This window comes from Silene latifolia, unplaced genomic scaffold (genome assembly GCF_048544455.1).
Source record: "Silene latifolia isolate original U9 population unplaced genomic scaffold, ASM4854445v1 scaffold_322, whole genome shotgun sequence".
NCBI lineage: Eukaryota > Viridiplantae > Streptophyta > Magnoliopsida > Caryophyllales > Caryophyllaceae > Silene > Silene latifolia.
In genome coordinates, this window is record NW_027413256.1 from 127,493 (window position 1) to 148,980 (window position 21,488).

Consider the following 21,488-nt stretch of genomic DNA (forward strand, 5'->3'; position numbering starts at 1 on the left):
AGGAGTAATATAATCTCACTTAAACATGATATCATTGAATTCTTGTCTTGAAAAACACCAAAAAAGGAGTCAAATTAAGCAAAGTCCAGCCCCAAAACTGATTCAACTCCGTACAAGTACAACCTTCTCAATTAATTAAACCATTAATCCGTAGCTAATACTTCCTCCATTCAACTCCACTCTACCACTTTGCTTTTTCACGTTTTCACGCGTGTTTTTTACGCTTTTAAATATCGTTTAAATTACGTATTAATAAAATAATAAAAAAAAATTATAAAAGTTAGATATTTAATTAAACATGAGACAAATCAAACAAGATCATGAATATATTTTCACTTATATATTGATTAAAAAAAACCGAATGTTGATTATGAATAGTGTAAAAAATGGAAAGTGGTAGAGTGGAGTTGAATGGAGTACTAATATACTCCATTACTCCTACTGACTAAAACGAGCACTAGTCCTACTACTACAACACATCTACGTCCTAACTCGTAACTAAATTCCCCGAATCTCACACACTTCTCCAAACAACTTGGTTTCTTCTACCTACTAATTATTCCAACCACGGCGGCAATTACGACGGCGACACCATTCCATTTCAACAAACTCCCTCTCTCTCCTAAAAAAATCCTTCGGTTTCTCCGCCGACACCTTCATTAATTACTCACTTACATTTCACCTGACCACTTTTTTAACCTCATCTTCATTAAATGCTACCTTCATTTACTTCCATCATTCCCAGGTATCTTTCCTTTTTCTATTTTATTCTCCGTCCGCAAATTCTCGTATAACACCGTCTTATCGTGTCCTACAACTTTATTCCCATCTTTAAATGAGATGCATAAGTCATTATAGTATTCTCAAATAAGATCGTCTGTGTCATTAAATGAGATACATAAGCTATTATAAAATTGTTTTACTTTCCTCTTTTTTCCGCTCGGATTCGTTTCACTGGTACACTCATCAATGCAGTAACAGTAACAGTAATTTAGATTTATTCCTCTGCTTTTTTATACTTTTACACTGTTAAATTTTTATTCGTTTCTTATTGCATACTTTGATTAAAATTATTTTTTGTTGATCTGTAGTGTAATTCAAGTAAAGGTTATGGAGTATAATTTTTGCTTTCATTTGTGATCTACATTTTTTTTTTTTTTACTTTATTTTTATTTGCAGATAAAAATTAGCCTACAAATATCTCAGCAATGCCAGGTACTGTCACATCTTACATTACTTTGAATTTTTTTTTTTATTTTGATTCATTTTCGTAAATTTGATTAGTTTTTATTTGATTTCGATCAATTTATTTAAATTTCGTAGTTTCGATGATTTTTATTTGATTTTATTGAATTAGATTGTTTGTGTGATGTGTGAATTGCGTAATTTATTTGATGAAATTAGATGAAATAATGTCGGTGCAAGACGAGGATAAATTAGGGAGAAAATCGGAGGTAGAAGTGTCGGAGGATGAGCCACTAAGGAGGACGAGGATCAGGAGTTTGAAGAAGAAGGCGGTGAAGGCGTCGACGAAGATAGCTCATGGACTTAGGAAGCGAGGGAAGCGGATCGCTGATTGTAAGTTTGCGGCGATCGCTGTTGAGGATGTTCGGGATGAGAAGGAGGAGGAAGCTGTTAATGTTTTGCGGCGGATATTGGTTGATAGAGATTTGCTTCCGCTTCATCTTGATGATTATCATACTATGCTAAGGTCAGTTTGTTATGATATTGATTGTTGCTCTAATTCTCTGCATTTGTAAATGTATAAGTTACTGTAACGAGTACTTGACTGCTGTTTGTTGTCGTTGTTTATGATGATGAATTTTGCGGTGATATAGATATGTAAATTTGGTATTAGTTCTTTATCAGCTCGTTTAATTTGCAAAAGTCGATGATATGATGCATAAATTAATAGAAAGAAGACAGAGGAGTGAGAAACAGTTTGTGATCGATTCAGATGCACCAATTATGGCGTCTGATAGATAGCCAGTTAGCCACATTCATACGTGCACCAAAATGTAGTTTTGTTTTGGTTATTGATGATACTCCTTGTGGACTTGCCTTCTGTTTATTGATTAGATAATTCTATTCTGCTGGAAGAGTCTGCCAATGGAGTGATTCAAATGTGTCGTTTCTTGAGCTTTACCACAAGTGAGATGCAGTTTAAGTTCCCATTTGTTTCAAAGTGAAAGGAGCCTCTCTACACGTTATGTTAAGCTTTAAAGAGCCCCATTACAAATGTAATCTTATGCTAGGTTATAGTATGGTATGATGTGAAGATAACAAACCGTGGTTCACGAAATATCTGATTTGAGGGTTATTTCATGGCATTAGAAATAAAATGCCTATCCCGAAGCTTAAATTATAAACTTATCTCGTTGTTTAGCCGTTTGCAGTTATGATCTAACGAATGTTTAATGAAGTATGATCTTCCAAGTTCCAACTGACACGACAATATAAACGACATACTGCATTAATAAATCAAGAAGTAAATGGAGACTAGCACATCCTCTTTCTTCAAAACAAATTCATCCATTACTATTCCTGCAATACCATTAGTTCAAGAGAAAATTATTTCTGTTATCCATGAAGGTTCCCTAAAATATGTGTCATATTCATGCAGATTCTTGAAAGCAAGGAAGTTTGATCTTGATAAAACTGTACATATGTGGGAAGAAATGATCAAATGGAGGAAAGAAAATGGTGTAGATACAATTATACAGGTAATAATTCGTTTAAGCATCAAGAATTAGTCAACAAAAGAATTTAGCATTAATTGTTAATAGAAGATATACGGCTGGCGTATTTTTCTGAGGGTTACAGGCGTTTAGCCTTCAAGGCACTCGGATAATGTTGTATTCTCATGATATGTTATATTCTCATGATAGATACGTTTAGATGCTCGTTCTTTATTGATTGGTCGCATCTTCCTTTGGTTGTTCAGTTCTATTTGCATCCAGACTTAGACTTGGGATGTCTCTTTTGCACTAAGGGCTTTACTAGCTGTTAAAATGTATTTATGGAGTACTTGGTCATCACAAACACTACGCTGTTCTCTTGGCCGTCACGAAATTTATTTTCTCCATATGCTGATTTATAAGGCTGTTCTGTGTAGGATTTTAACTACAATGAATATGAAGAAGTACAGCGATATTATCCACATGGCTATCATGGTGTAGATAAGGAGGGGCGACCAGTTTATATTGAACAACTTGGTAAAGTTGATCCTAGCAAGCTTATGGACGTTACTACAGTAGAGCGTTTCCTAAGATATCATATACAAGGATTTGAAAAGGCATTTGCTGATAAATTCCCAGCTTGTTCCATAGCTGCCAAGAGACACATTGATTCGACAACAACGATATTGGATGTTCATGGAGTGGTATGAAATTAGGATGATATGTTTCTAATGAAAATAAGCTTCATTTTTTAATGCAACATCTTTTATGCCCTAAACTTGTTTACTTTATTTTGTAGAATTGGATGAGCTTTGGAAAAGTTGCTCATGATCTCATTATGCGCATGCAGAAAATTGATGGTGACAACTATCCTGAGGTAGCTTGTTTAATTCTTGTAAGAAATATGTTGTTTCATGATAGGATGCTCATTAACACGTTCTTATCTAATCTTCACCCTGTTGTCCCAAATATATGCAGACATTGCATCTGATGTTTATTGTTAATGCTGGTACGGGATTCAAGATGGTGTGGAGTACTGTGAAGAGCTTTCTGGATCCTAGGACGACGGCAAAGATACATGTATATATTCTGTTTCATACTTCTGATGTCTGATGTCTGATGAAATTTTTATGGAGAAACAAAGTAACCAAGCATCGTAAACTCTTGAACTTGACAGGTTCTAGGTAGCAAATCGCTTGGGAAGTTGATGGAATATGTAGACCCGAGGTTAGGGTTTTTCCTATTTGGCTGTTATACTGTTGTTGCTTGTTAGTACTAAAGCAATTTATGGCTGTTTTAGAAGCTTATTTTTGCATCATCTTCCTGCAGCCAATTACCAAATTTTGTCGGTGGAACATGTTCCTGCCCTGGTGGGTGCCTTAGGTTTCAGAAGGGACCATGGAATGATCCAGATATTATGAAAGTAATTTTGCCGAACTGTGGTGGTTTCTTTGTCATTCACGTGGAACTAATAGAATTTAGTGAAAGGTAGATGATTAAAGACTTGTTTTCACTTGCAGGTTGTGCATTCCCAAGAAACGATGTTTATGTGGAGAACTACAAGTTCTTCTGATTATGAGGATCTTAAAACTAAGCTACTAGCCCATAAGGTATAATGTGTATTAGTTCTTGTACGAGACTATTTCAGTGTGAGGTCCACCTTGATTTTGTTAATATTTGATATTCCTCGCATGCCTATATTGGTAAGTAGGTTGGTCACACTAAGATGGTCTCATACATTGTGTCACCCCAACTCTTCGACATGGGTATGTCGTGTCTGACACGTGTCGAGTGTCGGATACGGCTATTTTGTGCGAATTTTTCAATTTTTTGGTCTAAAGTGAAGTGTCGGAGTGTCAGACAAGAAGTGAGGTGTCGGACACCTGACACGACAGCTAAGTGAAGTGTCGGAGTAACATAGCAGTCATACATGAATTTGGGAATGAAATAAACAGCTATTATGGTCATTAATATTTTTTTTTGGCACTCTCGGCTCACACAGGTCATGAGCAATGGCGTGTTTTCTGAGACGGTTCCTGATGTAGTCGTGGAGCAACTTTCTAACACAACGCCATTACTGGATGATAAAGTAAATTTCTTTCTTTTTCTGTAATTGGAGACCAATCTTGACTTGCAAAAGAGTGGAATAAGTCTCTGTTAGTCGAAGTATTAATTCTGGAAAGTTTAGGACATCGTAGTTATAAATCTTCCATTTACACTGCTCAGATTTGCAATGAAATTATGGTGACTGCTTTAAATCAGCTGTGTTGTATTTCTAAGAGAGGTGAAACATGGATATGTATGTGTTAATGCCAACCCACAATCGACGTACTATATTTCTTAAGCTTTTGGTGAACTGGAAGTACTTATTAAGTTATTGATCTATTCGTCTTTATCTTAGGTAACGGCTGGTGAATCTTCATCTTCTGGCAAGCTAGTTGAGATAGCGACTGATGGTGCCAGGATTGAAGATGTTCGTTTGATAAGTATGCATATTTGGCAAATTATATTCTACTTTCCCTCCCCTCGTTTTGAGAATTATTGTTTTCTACTAAAAGCTCTGAGTTTTTTTGAAGTGTGTGCCTATTATTCATTAGTAGCGTTTAGCTCACCAATCCCATTGTTTCAAATATGGGTCATGACACCTAATAGTCGAGCCATGGAATTTTATCACGACCGTATTTTTAGGTGGTATCATTGGCATTTATGACGCAACGACTAAGATAAGATCGCGGTGACTGATTCCAAGAATAATACACTAACTGAGAGTGAATACCGTGATTATATGTGTTTAGAAGTTAGTTTTGATAATGATGTATCTACTTTGAACATTAAGTTTGCACGTTGATGTTGCCTGTGTTTCAAGTGTTTCATTGAGTTCTTTTAGCCTTTTCTACTTTTGTGCTAGATATGTTCTCCACTTAAGCACCACAACTACCCAAAGTTGACCTAAGCAGATGTAAACCAACTTGGTCAGTATTCGGTAAAACCCAACAGCACCTATTTCATGCTGGTTGCTCCATATACACAGAAAAATACTCTGAATTTCACACAATCAACCAGTTGTGAATCACTTTTGAGTTTTGACCCCTTTGTGAGTTTCATCTTCTGATGCTGTGTGATTATTTGTTCTTTTGCTATGATTATTATTCTGAGTTGTTCAATATCTATTGCCCTGAGTCAACAATCCCGCAACCTGATATAGGTGCTATGAACAGATCATGCTTTTGGAGGGAGTGTAGTGACATCTTGGATTAGTATTGCTCGAGTTAGAAATTTACTGTCTGCCTTCATATTCAAGCTTTTTGCATGTCTACATATTGTGTTTGGGAAATTTTGGGGGCTTAGACCAGAAGAGAAGGAGCTGAAGCAGCAGAGTAAGCCTGTCAGTAACCTAAAGACTAGGCAGTTAGATCCAGTTTCCGAGACTCGAATGATTCCTCGAGCAATTGAAAACAGTTTGCTGAGTCCATGCTGGGAAAGGCTTCAGCATTTGGAGCAACTAGTTACCGACCTCATTAATAAACCAACAAGCATCCCTCCAGATAAAGAGGACACCATCCTTGAGTCTTTGAATAGGATTAAAGCCATAGAATATGACTTGCAGAAGACAAAGAAGGTAATTCTTGCATATAAGTGTATAAGGATCATCAGTGTCTTGTAAAGTATTAAGGTATATTTGCGAGCTAAATAGGGTTGTTTAATCGTATTAAACAGGCCTTGTTTGCAACCACGTCAAAGCAAGTAGAGCTCGCCGAGTCTCTGGAAAGTTTGAAGGAAAGTAGCATTCAAGTAAGGTCCCTCCACTTTAAATTACTTTAAGACTCACCCAATATTAGGACAGTATTTGTGAAGCATTTTAGTCTCTTTTCAAACTGGGGGGTTTCTGGGTGGGGGTATCTCCCCTTTGAATAACAAGTATGACACCCGCAGACTTCCGACATGTGATGCAGTAAAGAATTGAGGGCTATGTTTATGCATTAAAGCTTTCCAACATCTAACGTCTCTATGGAATTATATATCATTTCTAGCCGCGATCTCAGAATTGTTGTCATGTCCTATTCTCGTTGTGCATATGTGGCGGACTTCAACACATTTCTAAGCATTCACTATGTAGTACCACAACCCAAATTTGATACCATGCTCGAGGCTTTTTATTGCAATGTATCACTCTTTAATGCTCAACTGACGTGAACTTTATCACACAAATTTATATGAGACACCCTCACCATCACATGTGAGAGCAACTCGTGCGAGATTTGGGTTGGTCTCACATTTGAACTGTTTTATACGAGTCACTGATTATATATAAATGCTCTACTGAGATCGAAACATCTGTGAATCAGGGTCGAACCACCTGCTGGAGGAGAAATTGCAAGTCTGCCTCGTCTACAAGTCGATAGGAATACGGGATGAATATTAGACAGTCCTACATAATTCATTATACCAGGCTGCAACATTAACTCTGCTTAAATAAACCTGCACATTCTTACAGGAGGTATTGTTTGTTCTCTTTCCTCAACTCTAATTGTTGTTGAAGTGATTTTTATCTCGGCTATTTTAAAGGCAATTGCCCTTGATCTCGATTGCAGATCTTTTACTCAATTGGTTTGATCATCGTGCTGCATATGGAGGGAGTCTTTTCAAGCACGGTAACATCAATGCTGTATGTGAATAGCTAACTCGATTTTGCTTTACCTGTGTGCATAGGATGGGCCATACAAATCTCTTAGGTATGCAGTTTTCGAGGATTGAGGGAATTATACATAATAAGAGAGTAGTATATGTCAAAGAATTTCAAAATGCTGTAACATGAGAACTGAGATATTGTAGGCCTATTTAAACAGAATAAATCTATACTTTTTTTTTTTGAGAGATGAATAAATCTCTACTTTTTGGTGAGGTTTAGAACGACAGAATCTGAAGTCCCATTGTTTTTGGTGGTTTGCTTTTTATTTTTTCAGTTTCAATTAGTTAATGTCAAATGAATTAGGTTTAGGTTTGGCTCAGTAGGCCACTTTGGGTGGAGAAGTTTAGATTTATTTGAAATGTCGCTTCTTTTGCTGCCAAAAAAATCGTTTTTCTCTGTCGGTCTTTCAAATGGTGAATGAAACTACCATGAGACGTTGAGGCTTCCAAAAAGTTTTCATTGATAAGGGAATGTAAAGGGTGAGACTCGTGAGAGGGACGATTTTGGTGGACCGACTACACCACATCGATCCCACATTTGTAGGGGAGAAATTGTTGACCAACTTCGAGTAGATACACACTTATATACGGAGAGCTTTTCAAGTTTTCAATTGCACATTCATACATGGTTCAACATTCACAATTACTTCACTCATTAGGTCTCAAGAAACACTCTTCTTTCTGTTTCTCAAGTCTCATTTGATATAATTGGAATGTTACATTGGAAAAAATTTCTTTCCTCTTTTCGTATATGCACTTGTATCCTCAAAACAAAAACACGATATTATCAAACAATAAACACGACATCGATCCCACGTTTGTAGGAGAAAAACCATTGACAAACATCGAGTAGATACACACATATATAGCTTGTAAGGTAGCCACCCAGGAATTAGTCTTCTAACTCTCGCGGGAGGAAGTGCTTTGAGCTTGTGATGTAGCGTGATTAGAACCCCACTCAATGGCCTCCGCTATGGCGCGTTGGCGCTCCTCAGCACTCTGCTCATCATGGTTGCTACTTTGACCTAAACTGACCTCACTTACGGGCGAGGAATTGCAGTTAGTTGAGGGAATTGGAGAAGTATCGGCTTCTTTAGGGGCTCCTGTAAGGAAGCTAAGAGCAGTGACGACATCACACATCACAGGCCGTGCAATAGCTTCTTCTTGAAGACACATTGATGCAATGGCTATCGCCTGGTTTAGTCCCTTCAGTGGGAAATCCCCCTGAAGAAGGGGATCGGCCACCTCTGGGTGTCTACTTGGATCCCTGAAAACTGGTGTTGCCTGCAAGTTCGTAGTTTCTGTTAGATACCCTTTTTATGCTAATATTTTCTTTACAGCATTTATTCCAGGTTTGATTAATCAGTGATATGAAAATCAACAGTTCAACACCACTTGCAAAGGCCCTTTCTTTAAGTATTACGGAGTATAATAACATACTTGTAATTGTGAGGGTTACTTTTGATGATCAAAAGGGTTACAATCTGTATTTGGATAGTTAGTTCATCTGTAGGACCAGAAATTAGACCCCAAGTTAGACCCCCTGTATTTTTAGGTTTGGGCCTTTGGGGTATCACAAATTCTTGTTTAAGACGGGTATATCCGTCTTAAGCTTAAGACAAGTCAATTTGTTAGAATAACAATGCATGGGAAAATGCCAAAGATTTGTCTTTGTATGCTCACCCTCTTAAGGGAGGCCAACTGTTGGGGTATGGTGTTGGTGATGATTCATGTTAGCGGATCCCAAATCATGTTGGGACTAAGGCTTTTTTGTTGTTATTGCTGTAGTTCATCTTTAGGACCAGAAGTTAGACTCTTTTTTTTTTTTTTAAGGTTTGGGATATGGTGGAAATCTGCAAACATTCTACAAGTCTTGTCCAACGCAGATTGCTGTGTTACGTACAACCTGCCCCTTGCTTCACACCACTGGCGAGATATGGCAGGACTCGTTGCTGTGTTATGGTAAAGGAACTTACCCAAGCAACAAGATGTTCCTCTTGATTTGGTTTCTTGGTTTCGATGGCTCTTCTTCCAGTAATGAGCTCCAGTAAAACAACTCCGAAACTATATACATCGGACTTGAGGGTTAACTGGCCAGTTCTTTGGTATTCAGGAGCACAATAGCCATAAGTTCCCATAACCCTTGTAGAAACATAGGCTTTGTCCCCAACTGGACCAAGCTTTGCTAGTCCAAAGTCTGAGAGTTTAGCATGGAAGTCCTTGTCTAGCAAGATATTAGATGACTTCAAATCGCGATAGATGACTGGCGGGTTTGCCTTGTCATGAAGATATTCTAAACCCATGGCTGCATCCAACGCTATTTTCATCCTTGTATACCAATCTAGTGGCCTTGTTCCTGATGGAATTTCTGTAAAACGCAAATGTTGGATGTTCATCAGTTCCTGATGATTTTTCATAAAATAGGGGATTTCGACACGTAATATAATACAGTATAAAATGTACGCTACTGGCTATCACAAGTTTGATACTCCTATGATTATGTAAAATAAGAAAGCAACACTCTGGTGGTCTAACTATGTTAATCGGGTATTTGAGCCAAGACCTTTATTTTAGTCCTTGGTAGAATCATGTCAATCTGAAAATATATAGGTCCTAACAAAACTAATTTCTAATTCAAGAGACAGAAGAGAAACATAAGACGCAAAATTACCGAGTAAATGGTCTTCCAATGATCCCAGAGACATATATTCATACACTAAGAGCCTCTGATCTCCGTCGGCGCAGTACCCAATGAGGTTAACAAGGTTTGGATGATGAAGAAGACTAAGCATCAGAACCTCAACTAGAAATTCCTTGTTTCCTTGAAGTCCATTACGATCTAGTTGTTTTACTGCTACTATCTGTAATCAACATCAGTAACTCGATCAGAACATGTTGGATGTTTGGTTAGATGTCAACTCACTAAGCTGATGTTTGGTACTCATGACTTGAATTGAAATCCGTCAACATGAAAACTGGCATTGTGGATTGTGGTTCCCTTGGGATTTTAGCCAAAGGTGGTCAGGTAACTTGTTCGGTAACTGTTTCGTAATCATTAAAACTGCCCTTTAAGATGTTAAGGGAGGAACCAATAAAGTTAGTGATACCTGGCCTGTCGACAGTTGACCTTTGTAAACTCTACCAAAGCCACCTTCACCGATCAGACATTCTGCCCGGAAATTCTTGGTCGCACTGGCTAGCTCTCGGAATGTGAAAGTCTGTGCTTCAATGTTGTTTCCATTTTCTTTTGTGTCTTTATCAGTTGTAACTTCTGCTGATTTTATGGGTCTATTGTTTTCTGCTGTAAAACCAGGACATGAATCTCATTCAGTTAGTTTCGAGTAGTTGACCGCATCTACTCTTTTCTACCATCATTACACTGCTTTAGAGTTTTATTCCTAGACGGCCAATCATCTTAATTTTCATTTCGTATAAGAATATTATGGAATCAAGCAAAATGACTAAGAATTGTCGGGCTGTTTATATTATGAATCGACAATCAGTCGATGAATTCTCAGTGCATTTCATAGGGAAAAACCCTTTTATGTATTCAGCACTAGGTAAGACAGCCTTCAACTAACCCCTTACCTCGTCATAGGCCGGAGCCACTTACTTCAATGGTCGCATTTAGCGTGTCAATAGCTATTGTCAATTTTCCTAATGTAACGACTAATTGCCTCATGACAACATTGACAATGACGATGATGACACACATTGTAGTTCCTAACAAAGATATTGCAGTTTTACAGCAAATAATGCTCTTATGTTCATTGAATAACAGATGTGACACAGTGATATTATTATCGTACTAGATGAAAAATGCAAGTTACTAAAGATTGAATTACCCGGCCGAGACTGCGTGCTTGGAATGGAAGAGGCAGTAGAAGGAGACTGAACCCTTTTGCTATTATGCCTCTTTGTTGCTTTCTTTGATTGCGACGAAAAACAAGGAAAGCAACTCATTTTTCACCCTTTCTGATGATAACCCGGAAATTTACCCTTCTCAAAACAAGATAATAGGTGATTCAGAAGTGAATATGCAGGAAACTCTGCTTTTCAAATTTGGAAAATAATTAGGAATTATTTTTGTGTTGAGAATTTACAAGATAATAGTAATAGTAATATTTTCAACAAAAAAAAAACCTCAGAAATCCCCAAAAATTACGTAACCGTAAGAACAATAATTCAGGAACAAAAATATGAAAATTGCCAACACAGGTTTTCAACCAAAAAAACGAACCCAGTTAATGAAAATCAAAGAAAAAACGAAAAGCAGTTGAGAACAACAAATGAAGGGTAATGTGAATGATTAATAAAGTTAGAAATGGATGCTTGAATTTCCGAAATAAATGGTGGAAATTAGAGAAATGGCTGTAAATGTATTTATATGAATATCAGAAAATGTTTTGGAGATGTACAATAACTTATAACGTGGGAGCCAAATACGATTGGCTTTTGGCGGGTCAAGAGTAGTATTAAGGATGTTGTTCATTACACTATTTGTTTTCGGTTTAGAAGGAGCCACGAGGACAAATTTGTTGCTAACAGGATTTGAATCCCGATCATGAGGACCGCTCATAATTTTACCAATTATACTGGCTAATATCTGTGCATTAGACTATTTGTTAGGAGTTCTATTCACAAAATCCTTTTTCTATGGTAGGTTTGAGAGACGGTTTTACAAAATTATTGAGACACCATTTTACAATTTAAAGTAAAAATTAGTATCAGAATGTAATAATATGTGCACATATAATGTAAAATAATTTACTAATAAAAGTGCTCATAAAGTCATAATGTATAATAAAAAAATCGGAAAATTCACGTGATATCATGTTAGGGGTACCAAATGAAAGATTCACTTAAGTCTAGATCGTAACAAAAAGATTACGAAAAACACATTACAAAATATAAAAAAAGTGATTTCTTAGTAAATTAATGAAAAACAGGCTCTCACAAATCTTGATGTTTTTCATAATATGGTGTAACATATTATTACCCTTATAGGTGTAATAGAATTTTTTACTAATAAAATTGATAAAATTAGTACGCTCTGAATTAACTTAGCAGTAAGAGACCATCTTTATTGTTATATTAGAATAAAATTTAAGATTATTTAAATAAAAGAAAGTGTTAATTATTCAAAATTAGAGGTAGATGTTGGGAGTTAGTTAAGAAATAATCATGACAAGCACGCCTTGCCAACTAACTCTTAACCACATATTAATTAGATGGATTAAGTAATTTGGCTTAATGTTGATTCCAAATTTGAAGAATATTTTGTCTAAAATTATGCTTTAATAGGTCAACTGGGGTTCAGAGGCTAATATTTGTGTTGAATAATAGGGGAATACTTAGACGTGAGGGTCATGCTCTTACCATATTTGATTTTGTCGTCTAGCTCATCACCAAAAAAAACTTATTAAGGATTCAATTTTGTGAAAACTAGTTCGTGTTTCTTAACATTTTTTATCACACATTGTAAAACGTCAACTCCGAAAAATTGTGTTAGGGTACATATATGACTAGAACGTCACCACAAATAACATTATTTTTGTTTGGATTGTGTCATTATAGATTTTAGGTCAAATTCAGGCAAAGGGTAATCTTGATTGAATACTGGTTAACATGATGTTTTGCTTATTTTTACTCAAGTCGTTTTTGACTATGAACCTATTTAGATGATCAAAGTACGAGTTGAGTCTAAATCAGTTCAGACTGAGCTTTAGGTAATATATCCTTGTTTTACAATTCATTCAGGTCTCTTATTTGTGCTTATCGAGTTTGTGTAGCTATGCGCATGTACGCCAACAAATCTAGATCCTATTGTTGGACCCTGGGAATCTGGGATATACTTCTTGTAAGAAAATACAGATTAAAACAAACAAATCCTTTTAGTTTGAGACCAAGGAACTTGTCGAAAATAACAGACTGAAACAACAGAATGCAAATATAACATTCGATATTCAGAAGAAACTGTACGAGCATACTAACACTCTCAAGAGCCAAGAGTTGTATCTTTTGCATACAGGATTAGTTTAACGGAAACATCACAGCCCGAGTCCTTAACATAGCCACCAACAGATGCAGACAATTCACATATAAAGACCTTCTGGCACTCCCTCTTTCTTTTTAAACATGACCTTCTCTTTCGCCTTCTTGAAATCAGCGTGAATTACCTGAAATGCATCATAATTGCACACGCTTTAGTCTTAACCGTATTTTCTTGAGTAAACTCTTCCGAAGAACACAAAACATAATGACACACTTGGTCTCACATGTGAGACAAATCATTCACTACTATGGAGCGTGAATAAATAAGGAATCGATACAGGGCTGGTTGGTCTCGCATGTTAGATGGACTCGAACAAGACTCACTACCAAAAGAGATAATGAACAGTCACAGCTAGCAAGCCACAGGATAAATTAGGGAGGAATGAGATTGACCTTCATACGACGTTCTCTTAATGCCAGCAACCCAGCTTCAGTGCAGATGGCCTTCACATCAGCACCAGACAGGTCATCCTTGCTCATTATAAATTCTTCTAGGTTGACATCCTCAGCCAATGTCATTTTTGAGGTGTGAATCTGCAAAAACGCATAAATCACAACTCACTCAGATGTACCCGAGCCTGATGCCCGTATTTCAGAATCCAGATGCACGTTATACGGAGAGCTGGTGCTTGGTGGACAAGAATTAACTGGATAAAGCACATGATCGAAGCTTAAAATGGAACAAAAGCAAAAATGTTTACCGTGAAAATCCGTCTCCTAGTTTTGATATCAGGAAGAGGGAATTCAATCTTTCTGTCTATTCTTCCAGGACGAAGCAGAGCAGGATCGAGGCTCTCAATCTTGTTTGTTGCTAAGATGACTTTGACATCACCTCGTGAATCGAAACCATCTAACTGGTTGAGAAGTTCTAACATAGTCCTCTGAATTTCACGTTCCCCACCAGAGTGAGCATCATACCTTTTAGTTCCAACTGCGTCAATTTCATCTATGAAAACAATGGATGGTGAAAGATCATCAGCTACCCTGAAGAGTTCTCGGACTAATTTTGGTCCATCACCAAGATACTTCTGAATCAATTCACTTCCAACCACACGTAGGAAAGTAGCAGATGTTGAGTTCGCAACAGCCTGAAAAAACGGGAACAAAAACATAGAAAACACCATCAGCTACGGTCACAAACACATTCGTTCGGAGTACTGAGAGATGTAGCACTAGTTAAGTCTTTATCAAAAGGTAGTCAACAAGGCTTCCAATGTCCAAACAAAGAGAACTTCAACCTTATCATGGTACGTCAGTAATCAATTAAGATTCAATCATACTTGCAATCCAGACACATAAATATCTTATTTCCTATATACAAGAATGCCAGCAAGCACTCACAGTAATCCAATAAGATTTAGCCATCAGCAATGACCTTATGACAAATCTTATTTGAACGGTTAATGAGAGCTCAAGCTGAATATATACATCAGTAATTAAATTGAAACATTAAAAAAAGCTTATTAAAATTTAGTTAATGGTTCTTGTAATCATGGGTACTGATTCAAGTGCAGCGAACAAAACATTTAAAGTAACGAGATAGATATGTCAAAAGTGTGCATCATTTAAAAGCACATTCACTTTCTGCAGAACATGGGCAATTGTAGTGAAAATTATAACCAACTTGTTCGAAGTCTTCAAACTTAAGCCCATCTAAATGGGCAACCCCCCTCAGGCTATCCAACGAAGCAAGACACAGAATAAGGTGTTGTTTCGTTACCCTCACCAAAACACATGAATTACAATTCATGTGAATTGCAAAAAAAGGTGGTGGTTTGGTTACCCCAAATCACATGAAATGGAATTACCTTGGAACTTCAATTCCTCCATAATGGAGGAAGTTGCTTACCTGAGTCTCCCTAGGTAAGTTGGAAATCCTACGTGAATTCCATTTCCTACATTCAACCAAACATGTTTTTTCCAATTCACATGAAATGGAAAATCATGTGAAATAAAATTACCTAGGCATTTACATTCCTAAAGTGTACCAAACAACACCTAAGAGACCACCACCCCGTGAAAGAGATTCTCACTTGCTAACAAAGAATATTTTTTATCCAGATAAAAAGGAGTGGGATGTAGCAATAAGAGTTAGCAACTTGACGCAAAGAGAGGAATAAATGCAGTCAAAATTCTGAGTTCTGATTGTCAAATTCAGAAACAAATAAGATCCTAAAAACAATTATAGTTCCCAGAAAAAAGGAATAAGAAAAACCCTGGCATGAAAGCCCAATTTTCGTTAAACAAGATAACGCTCAATTTCGTTAAACAAGAGCCGCTTAAAAAAGACTGGTCGGAATCACCAAGTAATGCTGGTAGGACCTACATCTAAAGCCTCTATGGAGATGGTCACAATACTAAATGTCGAAGATGCAAGTATAATGTATCTATACCAGTACATTAAGTTAGATAACATATATCATAAAACCGCACAATCTTCATATGCACATATCAAACAACACAATCAATCACCCGGAGTTTAGGACACATAGTAGATACCAAGGATAACTCCAATACACATGCTCGAGAGAAGAAAAGGCACACATTCCACCAAGGCTACACTTGAACAAATCTAGACAATAGACAGGAGAAGAGAAAGCTTTCATATCAATACCTTTGCAAGTAAAGTTTTTCCAGTTCCAGGTTCTCCATATAGTATAACTCCTTTCGGAGGTTTAATACCAATATCTTCATAAAGTTCAGGATGGGTCAATGGAAGCTCAACTGCTTCCTTTATTTCTTGAATTTGAGCATCCAAACCACCAATGTCAGCATATGACTCAAGGGGAGCCTTCTCAACTTTCATTACTGAAACCATAGGATCAACTTCATCTTGAAGAATACCAACAACAGAGAGAACCTGCAAAAATTAACAATTTAATTTCCTAATACTTTCAGCTAGACAGTGTAGCAGACATTACATACATCTCACATCTCTCCCATAGTATTTGTAGCATAGCATAGTCGAATATCAGCTCATTATGATTTCCATACAGCAAAATGTTGATAGTAACCATAATAGCCATAACGCATAAGATCACAAAACAGCATACATATACAGAAGAACAATATATAACCATGCTCGTGGAAGTAAGATATCCAGCATGCCCATAATTTGATCTATCAAGAGCTCATATCACGAGGAGTAGGTGAAGTATACTTCAGTTTCAAAATAACAATAATAAGCACGTGATGTAACAAGAACAAAACTTCTATAACATCAGTCAGCTAATAGCCATCGAAATCATACAGCTCACAAATCTCAAATCTTTCTACTTGATCAGATCATTCAAAAGATTGCAAGACTTCATCAAATTATTGACTCTTAAAATTAGATGTAAAATGATCCCATTCTTCAACTTTTCAGAGAAACAAAAAATTGTAGGGCTGATTTCCTTTTCAACACCCACATCCCAAGAGTTTTAACTACTTGCACACAACCCAGCAGCTTGAATCAAAATACCCTAGAGCAACTTCACTTGGAGAAACATTAACCCAAAATCATAAAATCCTAGCAGCCATAGTAGATTCCCAACAATATTCTTTAGAGCACAATTCAAATTCTGAGCTGTCCACTATGTCTCAATTGATCCACAATTATACTCACCAAAAATATCAGACTTTTTAACCTTACTATCGCAACAGAACCACATCAATCAGCTGCAATTCTGCAATAACATTTATCTTCTGCTAAAATAAGAAAGGGACCGGTTCTGAATGATACAAATTTTCTCTATTCCGTCGTGCTTTGAAGGCAAAAACTAGAAAGCCTTTGGCTCATCGTAAATGGAAATAAAAATGCCAAAATGCTCATCATAAAAATTAAAAATTTACCCAATAATCCATCAATGCAATCCACTGTAAACTAAATTCAACACTGATCACCTCATGTTACAAACAGTTTCATAGATCACCCAACTTCACTCCAAAAGATATCCTGACCTATATTGTAACACTCCGACTCTTCATATTGCATACTAGACACTGAACGGATATGACATTAGGATGCTTCAGTTTAGGCCAAAAAACATGAACTTTTTCAACAATAGCCGATTTTGACACACTCACTCTCACTCTCACTCGTGTCATGTACTTCTAACCGAGTTTGAGTAACACATATTCTAAAACAATCAACTCAACTTTAAATTTCAACATAAAGTCAATGAAATATAATCCTATAAAGAATCGAATATTACATCTAACTTATCCCGTGGAAGATATTCAACAGCAGCAGTACCCTATTGAGCAAAGACTGCTACCTATGGCGAGGCAAAGGGGTGAGAGGTAAAACAGAACATATCCATGACACAAGAAAAAATTAACTCCGCATCTCAGTCAACTTCACATTCCAGCACAATACCACCAAACAGTAAGCCCAATTCGCAAAATAGATTCATACAGACTGAAACAGTATGCTTAGTAATTAATTAGACAGTAAGCACTCCGCACTTCATTCAAACTTCAGCTGAAATCACAAGAACTAAACACTAATTATCATTATCAATCCAATGACCCACAATTGAGCACAATGAAACAAACCTTGGGAGTATAATTACGACCACGAAAACATAAACCTTGAACCATAATTCCCCAATTACTACCCAAGCCAGTAACTAAACTAAAAAATCACACAATACAAAAACTCTAAATCTAACTACCCTAACAATCAGCCAATCAAATACAAACGCCAAAACAAATCCACAAAACTTCAACCCTAACACTGTCCCTAATTACTTGGGCCATTGCATTCTATAATATCAGGTCATTAATCATTACAATTTTTGTATATAAAATTCAAAATTGATGCTTATCAGCATAGCATTCTAAAATGTCCGCTCATTAAAATCCTAACAATCATCCAATCAAACATGAACATCAACACAAATTCTCAATACTCCTAACCCTAATTCTAACTCTCAATCCCAATCTCAAACAAAATTAATCATAAAACTAGCAATATTAAAAACAAATTTGTATATGAACTCCAGAACTGATCCTATCATCATATCATTCTACAACATCAGCTCATCAAATCCTAGCAATCATCCAATCAAACATAAACATAAAACATAAAACAAATCCACAAAACCCTAACCCTAACCCTAAACCCCAACCCCAATATCAAACAAAATCAACGAATCAATCATAAAACTAACAAATTAAAACACATAAATTTACCTTATTATGCATAAGAATGGAACAACCAGGTTCCAATTGATCCTTATCAACAAAACTCAAAATACTAACATAATACTCAGGACCAACAGACGACGAAACAATCGCATGATTCTCATCAATCAATTCCTCCAAATTTCCAACACTCATAGGCGAACCGCGCAAATCATCAACCTTAGACCTGTCCTCCTCGGTTTTCTCCTCCTGCGGTTTAAGCCGTTCTTGGTTGGCCACAAATTCCTCCTCCATCAAAAGATAATCTTTGATTCGCTCGAGCTTGAGAAGCCGAAGCTTGCACTTCGTCAATGGCGTAACGGTAGGAAGTCGGGCCGCTGCTTCGGGCCCTTGTTTTCGGCGTTGTTTCCGGCCTACTCGGGCTGGAGGAGCCGCCGGTTCGAATTTCTTATCCTTCTTGGAGTCGTCCGGTTTGCGGTCGCCGGGAAGACCACCTTGGCGGTTCAAACCGCTGGCGTTTTGGCCCATTGGTTAAGGCCTTAGGGTTGGATTGTGAGATCGGGGGTGAGAGTCGAAAGGGTAAACTGGGAAAGTGAAGGAGAAGGAGTGTTGTTAAGTAAGGTACAAACTTGGGATGCTCTTAATATATGCGTAGGATATCGTCGGTTTATTATTTGTGGACTGAAATTTGGACTTTGGACCAACTTGTGAAATAGTCTAATCATATTGTGAATAATGAGCAAATCCAATGATGTCAACTATTGTAGCCCAATTGTGGAATTAGACTGGCCCTTATGTTTAAATTTATTTTACCCAATCCTTATTTATCGTCGACGAATTACTTCTAATCGTAGACAATATGGATGAACAACCTAAAATTCCCCTCTTTTTCTTCCCCTCCAATAGAACCACAAGTAATATCATTTCACTAAAATCAGCACAAAAATTAAAAACCATTTTCAAAACCTCAAATATTTTGCGAATAATGAATCGCCTAATTATCGTCGACAATATTAATGAACTAACCCAGACACTTCAATTTACTACGTTAAACTAATCGAATTAAACAAATCGGAATATCTTTTTTTTGGGGAAAGTTAAGCAATGTATTAATCTCAAAAGAATGTGATGTTTACAACTCCTCATATGTCAGCTATACAACAAAAACTCAAAGTAACAAAATTACAATCTTTGTATCAGTTGAATCCAAGTAATGTCACGATGCTTGAGAGCTCTGAAGTTTAGCCTATGAAAACGAGCATTAATCTCCATCAGAATTTGCTGCACAATACATTCAGGTCTCCGAATAAACTGCTGAACCCTTGCTTCATTTCTCACTTTCCAGAGAGTATAAAAAAGACCCATATGACAGGCCCATATGTATCTCCTTTGTAGTTTAGTCCCTCTACCATTAGAATACCATTGGACCAGATTTTGAATGCTGAATTGTACCCTGAGCCTTTGTTGCAATAGCCTGTGGCATTTCTGAGCATACTCACACTGGTAAATCTGGCTGTGCAGCAGCATATTTCACATACCACATCAACAGACAACCCCATTCTTGCCAATATTTCCTTTATAACAACTTCCCATGCATGATAGCCCTGAAAATAAAGGAGAATTTAGGAACATTCAAGCTATTTTAACACAGAAATCTTCACTCAACCTTAGGATTGTAACTCTCTCAACCAGTCATGGCCAGCTTTTACAGTGTACTCAGTGTTTAAATTGAACCATTTGTTATTGGTGTAGGCATGCTTGAATAATTGCATAGTGAGGGGGTTTGAATCGTCACAACCGAATCAAACAATAATCTATACTCAACAAATAACTAGTATAGGTTTAAGTGGAGATCGAACCCAAAGGAAGGTTTGTTCAAAGAGTTATCAATGCAAATAGCGGTGCCCTATGTCACAAATTGGGGTTGTGATTGTTTCTAAACTAATATAAGGGATAACTATCAAATGTAAACAAATGAAAACTAAAGCAAGTAAAGAGAATGATATGTGGATAATATAAGGAAAACACTAGGGTGTCATGGGATCATAGGGGAGAATAAAGGGAGATTCACATATAAACGAGTCCAAGATTAATCAAAGTTGTAGTCATGGTAGATCCGAGGCTCTCAATCTTACGGTTCCACCTAGGTCGAGTCGAGCTAGCTCTCGCGTACACCCGGTCTTCTTACCAACATCATGCATGGTCTAACTACTTATAAGGCTCTCGATATTATAGGACAAGTTGAATAGGTAGAGAATCATGCTAGGTTGTCAATTAAACATTTCATCAAATATAACATGTGCACTAATTGAAACCACAACATTCAATCAATAATATAGACTCGTTAAGCATGAGTTCTACCCTCTAATCATCCCCTAATCCCCCATTAACCCTAAATAAAAGACTACTCACTACTCATCATGATTAGCATGTCAATAATGGTGTCATACATTATAACAAAGGAAAACATGATGATCAAAGTAAGATAATTAACAAAGGATTAACAAAATACTAAGTAGAGATTAAGGAAATATACCAACTTAAGAGATGAACAAAATAAGGAAGAACAAAGAAGAAATCCTTGATTAGATGAAAAATTGTCACCCTCTTCAAGATTAACCCAAGAAATCGTCAATTACAAGTGTAAATCTAAGACAAATTAAGGAAATATTAACTAAGGTTTTTAGTGCTAATTTTAGTCTAAAGTGTTGTCTCCTCAAATAATTACAAAAGGCTATTTATATTAAGTACTAGCTCAGGGTTAACTAAGGGCTTAAATGAAGCATTGACCCATTAAAATAATCCATCGCCTTGCAAGACTCCAGAGCAGCTCGTGGGGATTGGATCTGGAATGGTCATCACTGCCCATGAACTCACGAACTCGTGAGAGTTACTGAGTGACTCGCTCGAGCTGAGTTGGAACTCGCTCGAGCTGGG

General features: G+C 36.8%; 3 protein-coding genes across 5 annotated transcripts; 1 reads left to right on the forward strand and 2 right to left on the reverse strand.

The window, feature by feature from the left end:
* The first annotated feature begins 434 nt into the window (after positions 1 to 434).
* LOC141639283 (phosphatidylinositol/phosphatidylcholine transfer protein SFH9) lies at positions 435 to 7,586 on the forward strand. 3 transcript variants are annotated; one of them, XM_074448442.1, is made up of 16 exons: positions 435 to 745; positions 1,180 to 1,215; positions 1,405 to 1,711; positions 2,624 to 2,723; positions 3,116 to 3,382; positions 3,478 to 3,555; positions 3,657 to 3,758; positions 3,856 to 3,905; positions 4,008 to 4,101; positions 4,199 to 4,288; positions 4,681 to 4,767; positions 5,080 to 5,164; positions 5,897 to 6,297; positions 6,396 to 6,470; positions 7,025 to 7,176; positions 7,271 to 7,586. In XM_074448442.1, exons 2-15 carry the CDS (start codon positions 1,209 to 1,211, stop codon positions 7,079 to 7,081), a joined length of 1,800 nt encoding a protein of 599 aa, XP_074304543.1. In that variant the 5' UTR covers positions 435 to 745; positions 1,180 to 1,208; the 3' UTR covers positions 7,082 to 7,176; positions 7,271 to 7,586. The 3 variants fall into 3 exon arrangements, with proteins under 3 accessions (XP_074304543.1, XP_074304544.1, XP_074304545.1); XM_074448443.1 differs by having other exon boundaries at positions 744 to 986; XM_074448444.1 differs by lacking the exon at positions 435 to 745 and adding an exon at positions 930 to 957.
* A 502-nt stretch (positions 7,587 to 8,088) lies between these two features.
* On the reverse strand, positions 8,089 to 11,648 carry LOC141639284 (putative serine/threonine-protein kinase PBL26). Its single transcript, XM_074448445.1, has 5 exons — positions 11,213 to 11,648; positions 10,475 to 10,668; positions 10,039 to 10,228; positions 9,344 to 9,735; positions 8,089 to 8,651 (listed from the first exon to the last, which is right to left on the reverse strand). Exons 1-5 carry the CDS (start codon positions 11,328 to 11,330, stop codon positions 8,268 to 8,270), a joined length of 1,278 nt encoding a protein of 425 aa, XP_074304546.1. The 5' UTR covers positions 11,331 to 11,648; the 3' UTR covers positions 8,089 to 8,267.
* Positions 11,649 to 13,242: 1,594 nt separating this feature from the next.
* Positions 13,243 to 19,180, reverse strand: LOC141639282 (26S proteasome regulatory subunit 4 homolog B). The gene is made up of 5 exons (XM_074448441.1): positions 18,600 to 19,180; positions 16,036 to 16,281; positions 14,123 to 14,509; positions 13,815 to 13,955; positions 13,243 to 13,546 (listed from the first exon to the last, which is right to left on the reverse strand). The coding sequence occupies exons 1-5, from the start codon at positions 19,077 to 19,079 to the stop codon at positions 13,463 to 13,465; spliced, it is 1,338 nt and encodes a 445-aa protein (XP_074304542.1). The 5' UTR covers positions 19,080 to 19,180; the 3' UTR covers positions 13,243 to 13,462.
* Between the last annotated feature and the right edge of the window lie 2,308 nt (positions 19,181 to 21,488).

Bases quoted from the DNA above. Each gene is read 5' to 3' on its own strand.
- LOC141639283 (XM_074448442.1), top strand. The intron at 4,289-4,680 runs GTATAATGTGTA...CGGCTCACACAG, and splicing joins CTAAGCTACTAGCCCATAAG to GTCATGAGCAATGGCGTGTT. The intron at 4,768-5,079 runs GTAAATTTCTTT...TCTTTATCTTAG, and splicing joins CGCCATTACTGGATGATAAA to GTAACGGCTGGTGAATCTTC.
- LOC141639284 (XM_074448445.1), bottom strand. From the start codon at position 11,330: ATGAGTTGCTTTCCTTGTTTTTCGTCGCAATCAAAGAAAGCAACAAAG. The intron at 10,229-10,474 runs GTATCACTAACT...TGTTGATTACAG, and splicing joins GTCAACTGTCGACAGGCCAG to ATAGTAGCAGTAAAACAACT. The intron at 8,652-9,343 runs GTAAGTTCCTTT...ACGAACTTGCAG, and splicing joins AGGAACATCTTGTTGCTTGG to GCAACACCAGTTTTCAGGGA.
- LOC141639282 (XM_074448441.1), bottom strand. From the start codon at position 19,079: ATGGGCCAAAACGCCAGCGGTTTGAACCGCCAAGGTGGTCTTCCCGGC. The intron at 14,510-16,035 runs GTATTGATATGA...CCGTTTTTTCAG, and splicing joins GAAAAACTTTACTTGCAAAG to GCTGTTGCGAACTCAACATC. The intron at 13,547-13,814 runs GTCAATCTCATT...GATGCATTTCAG, and splicing joins TAAGAGAACGTCGTATGAAG to GTAATTCACGCTGATTTCAA.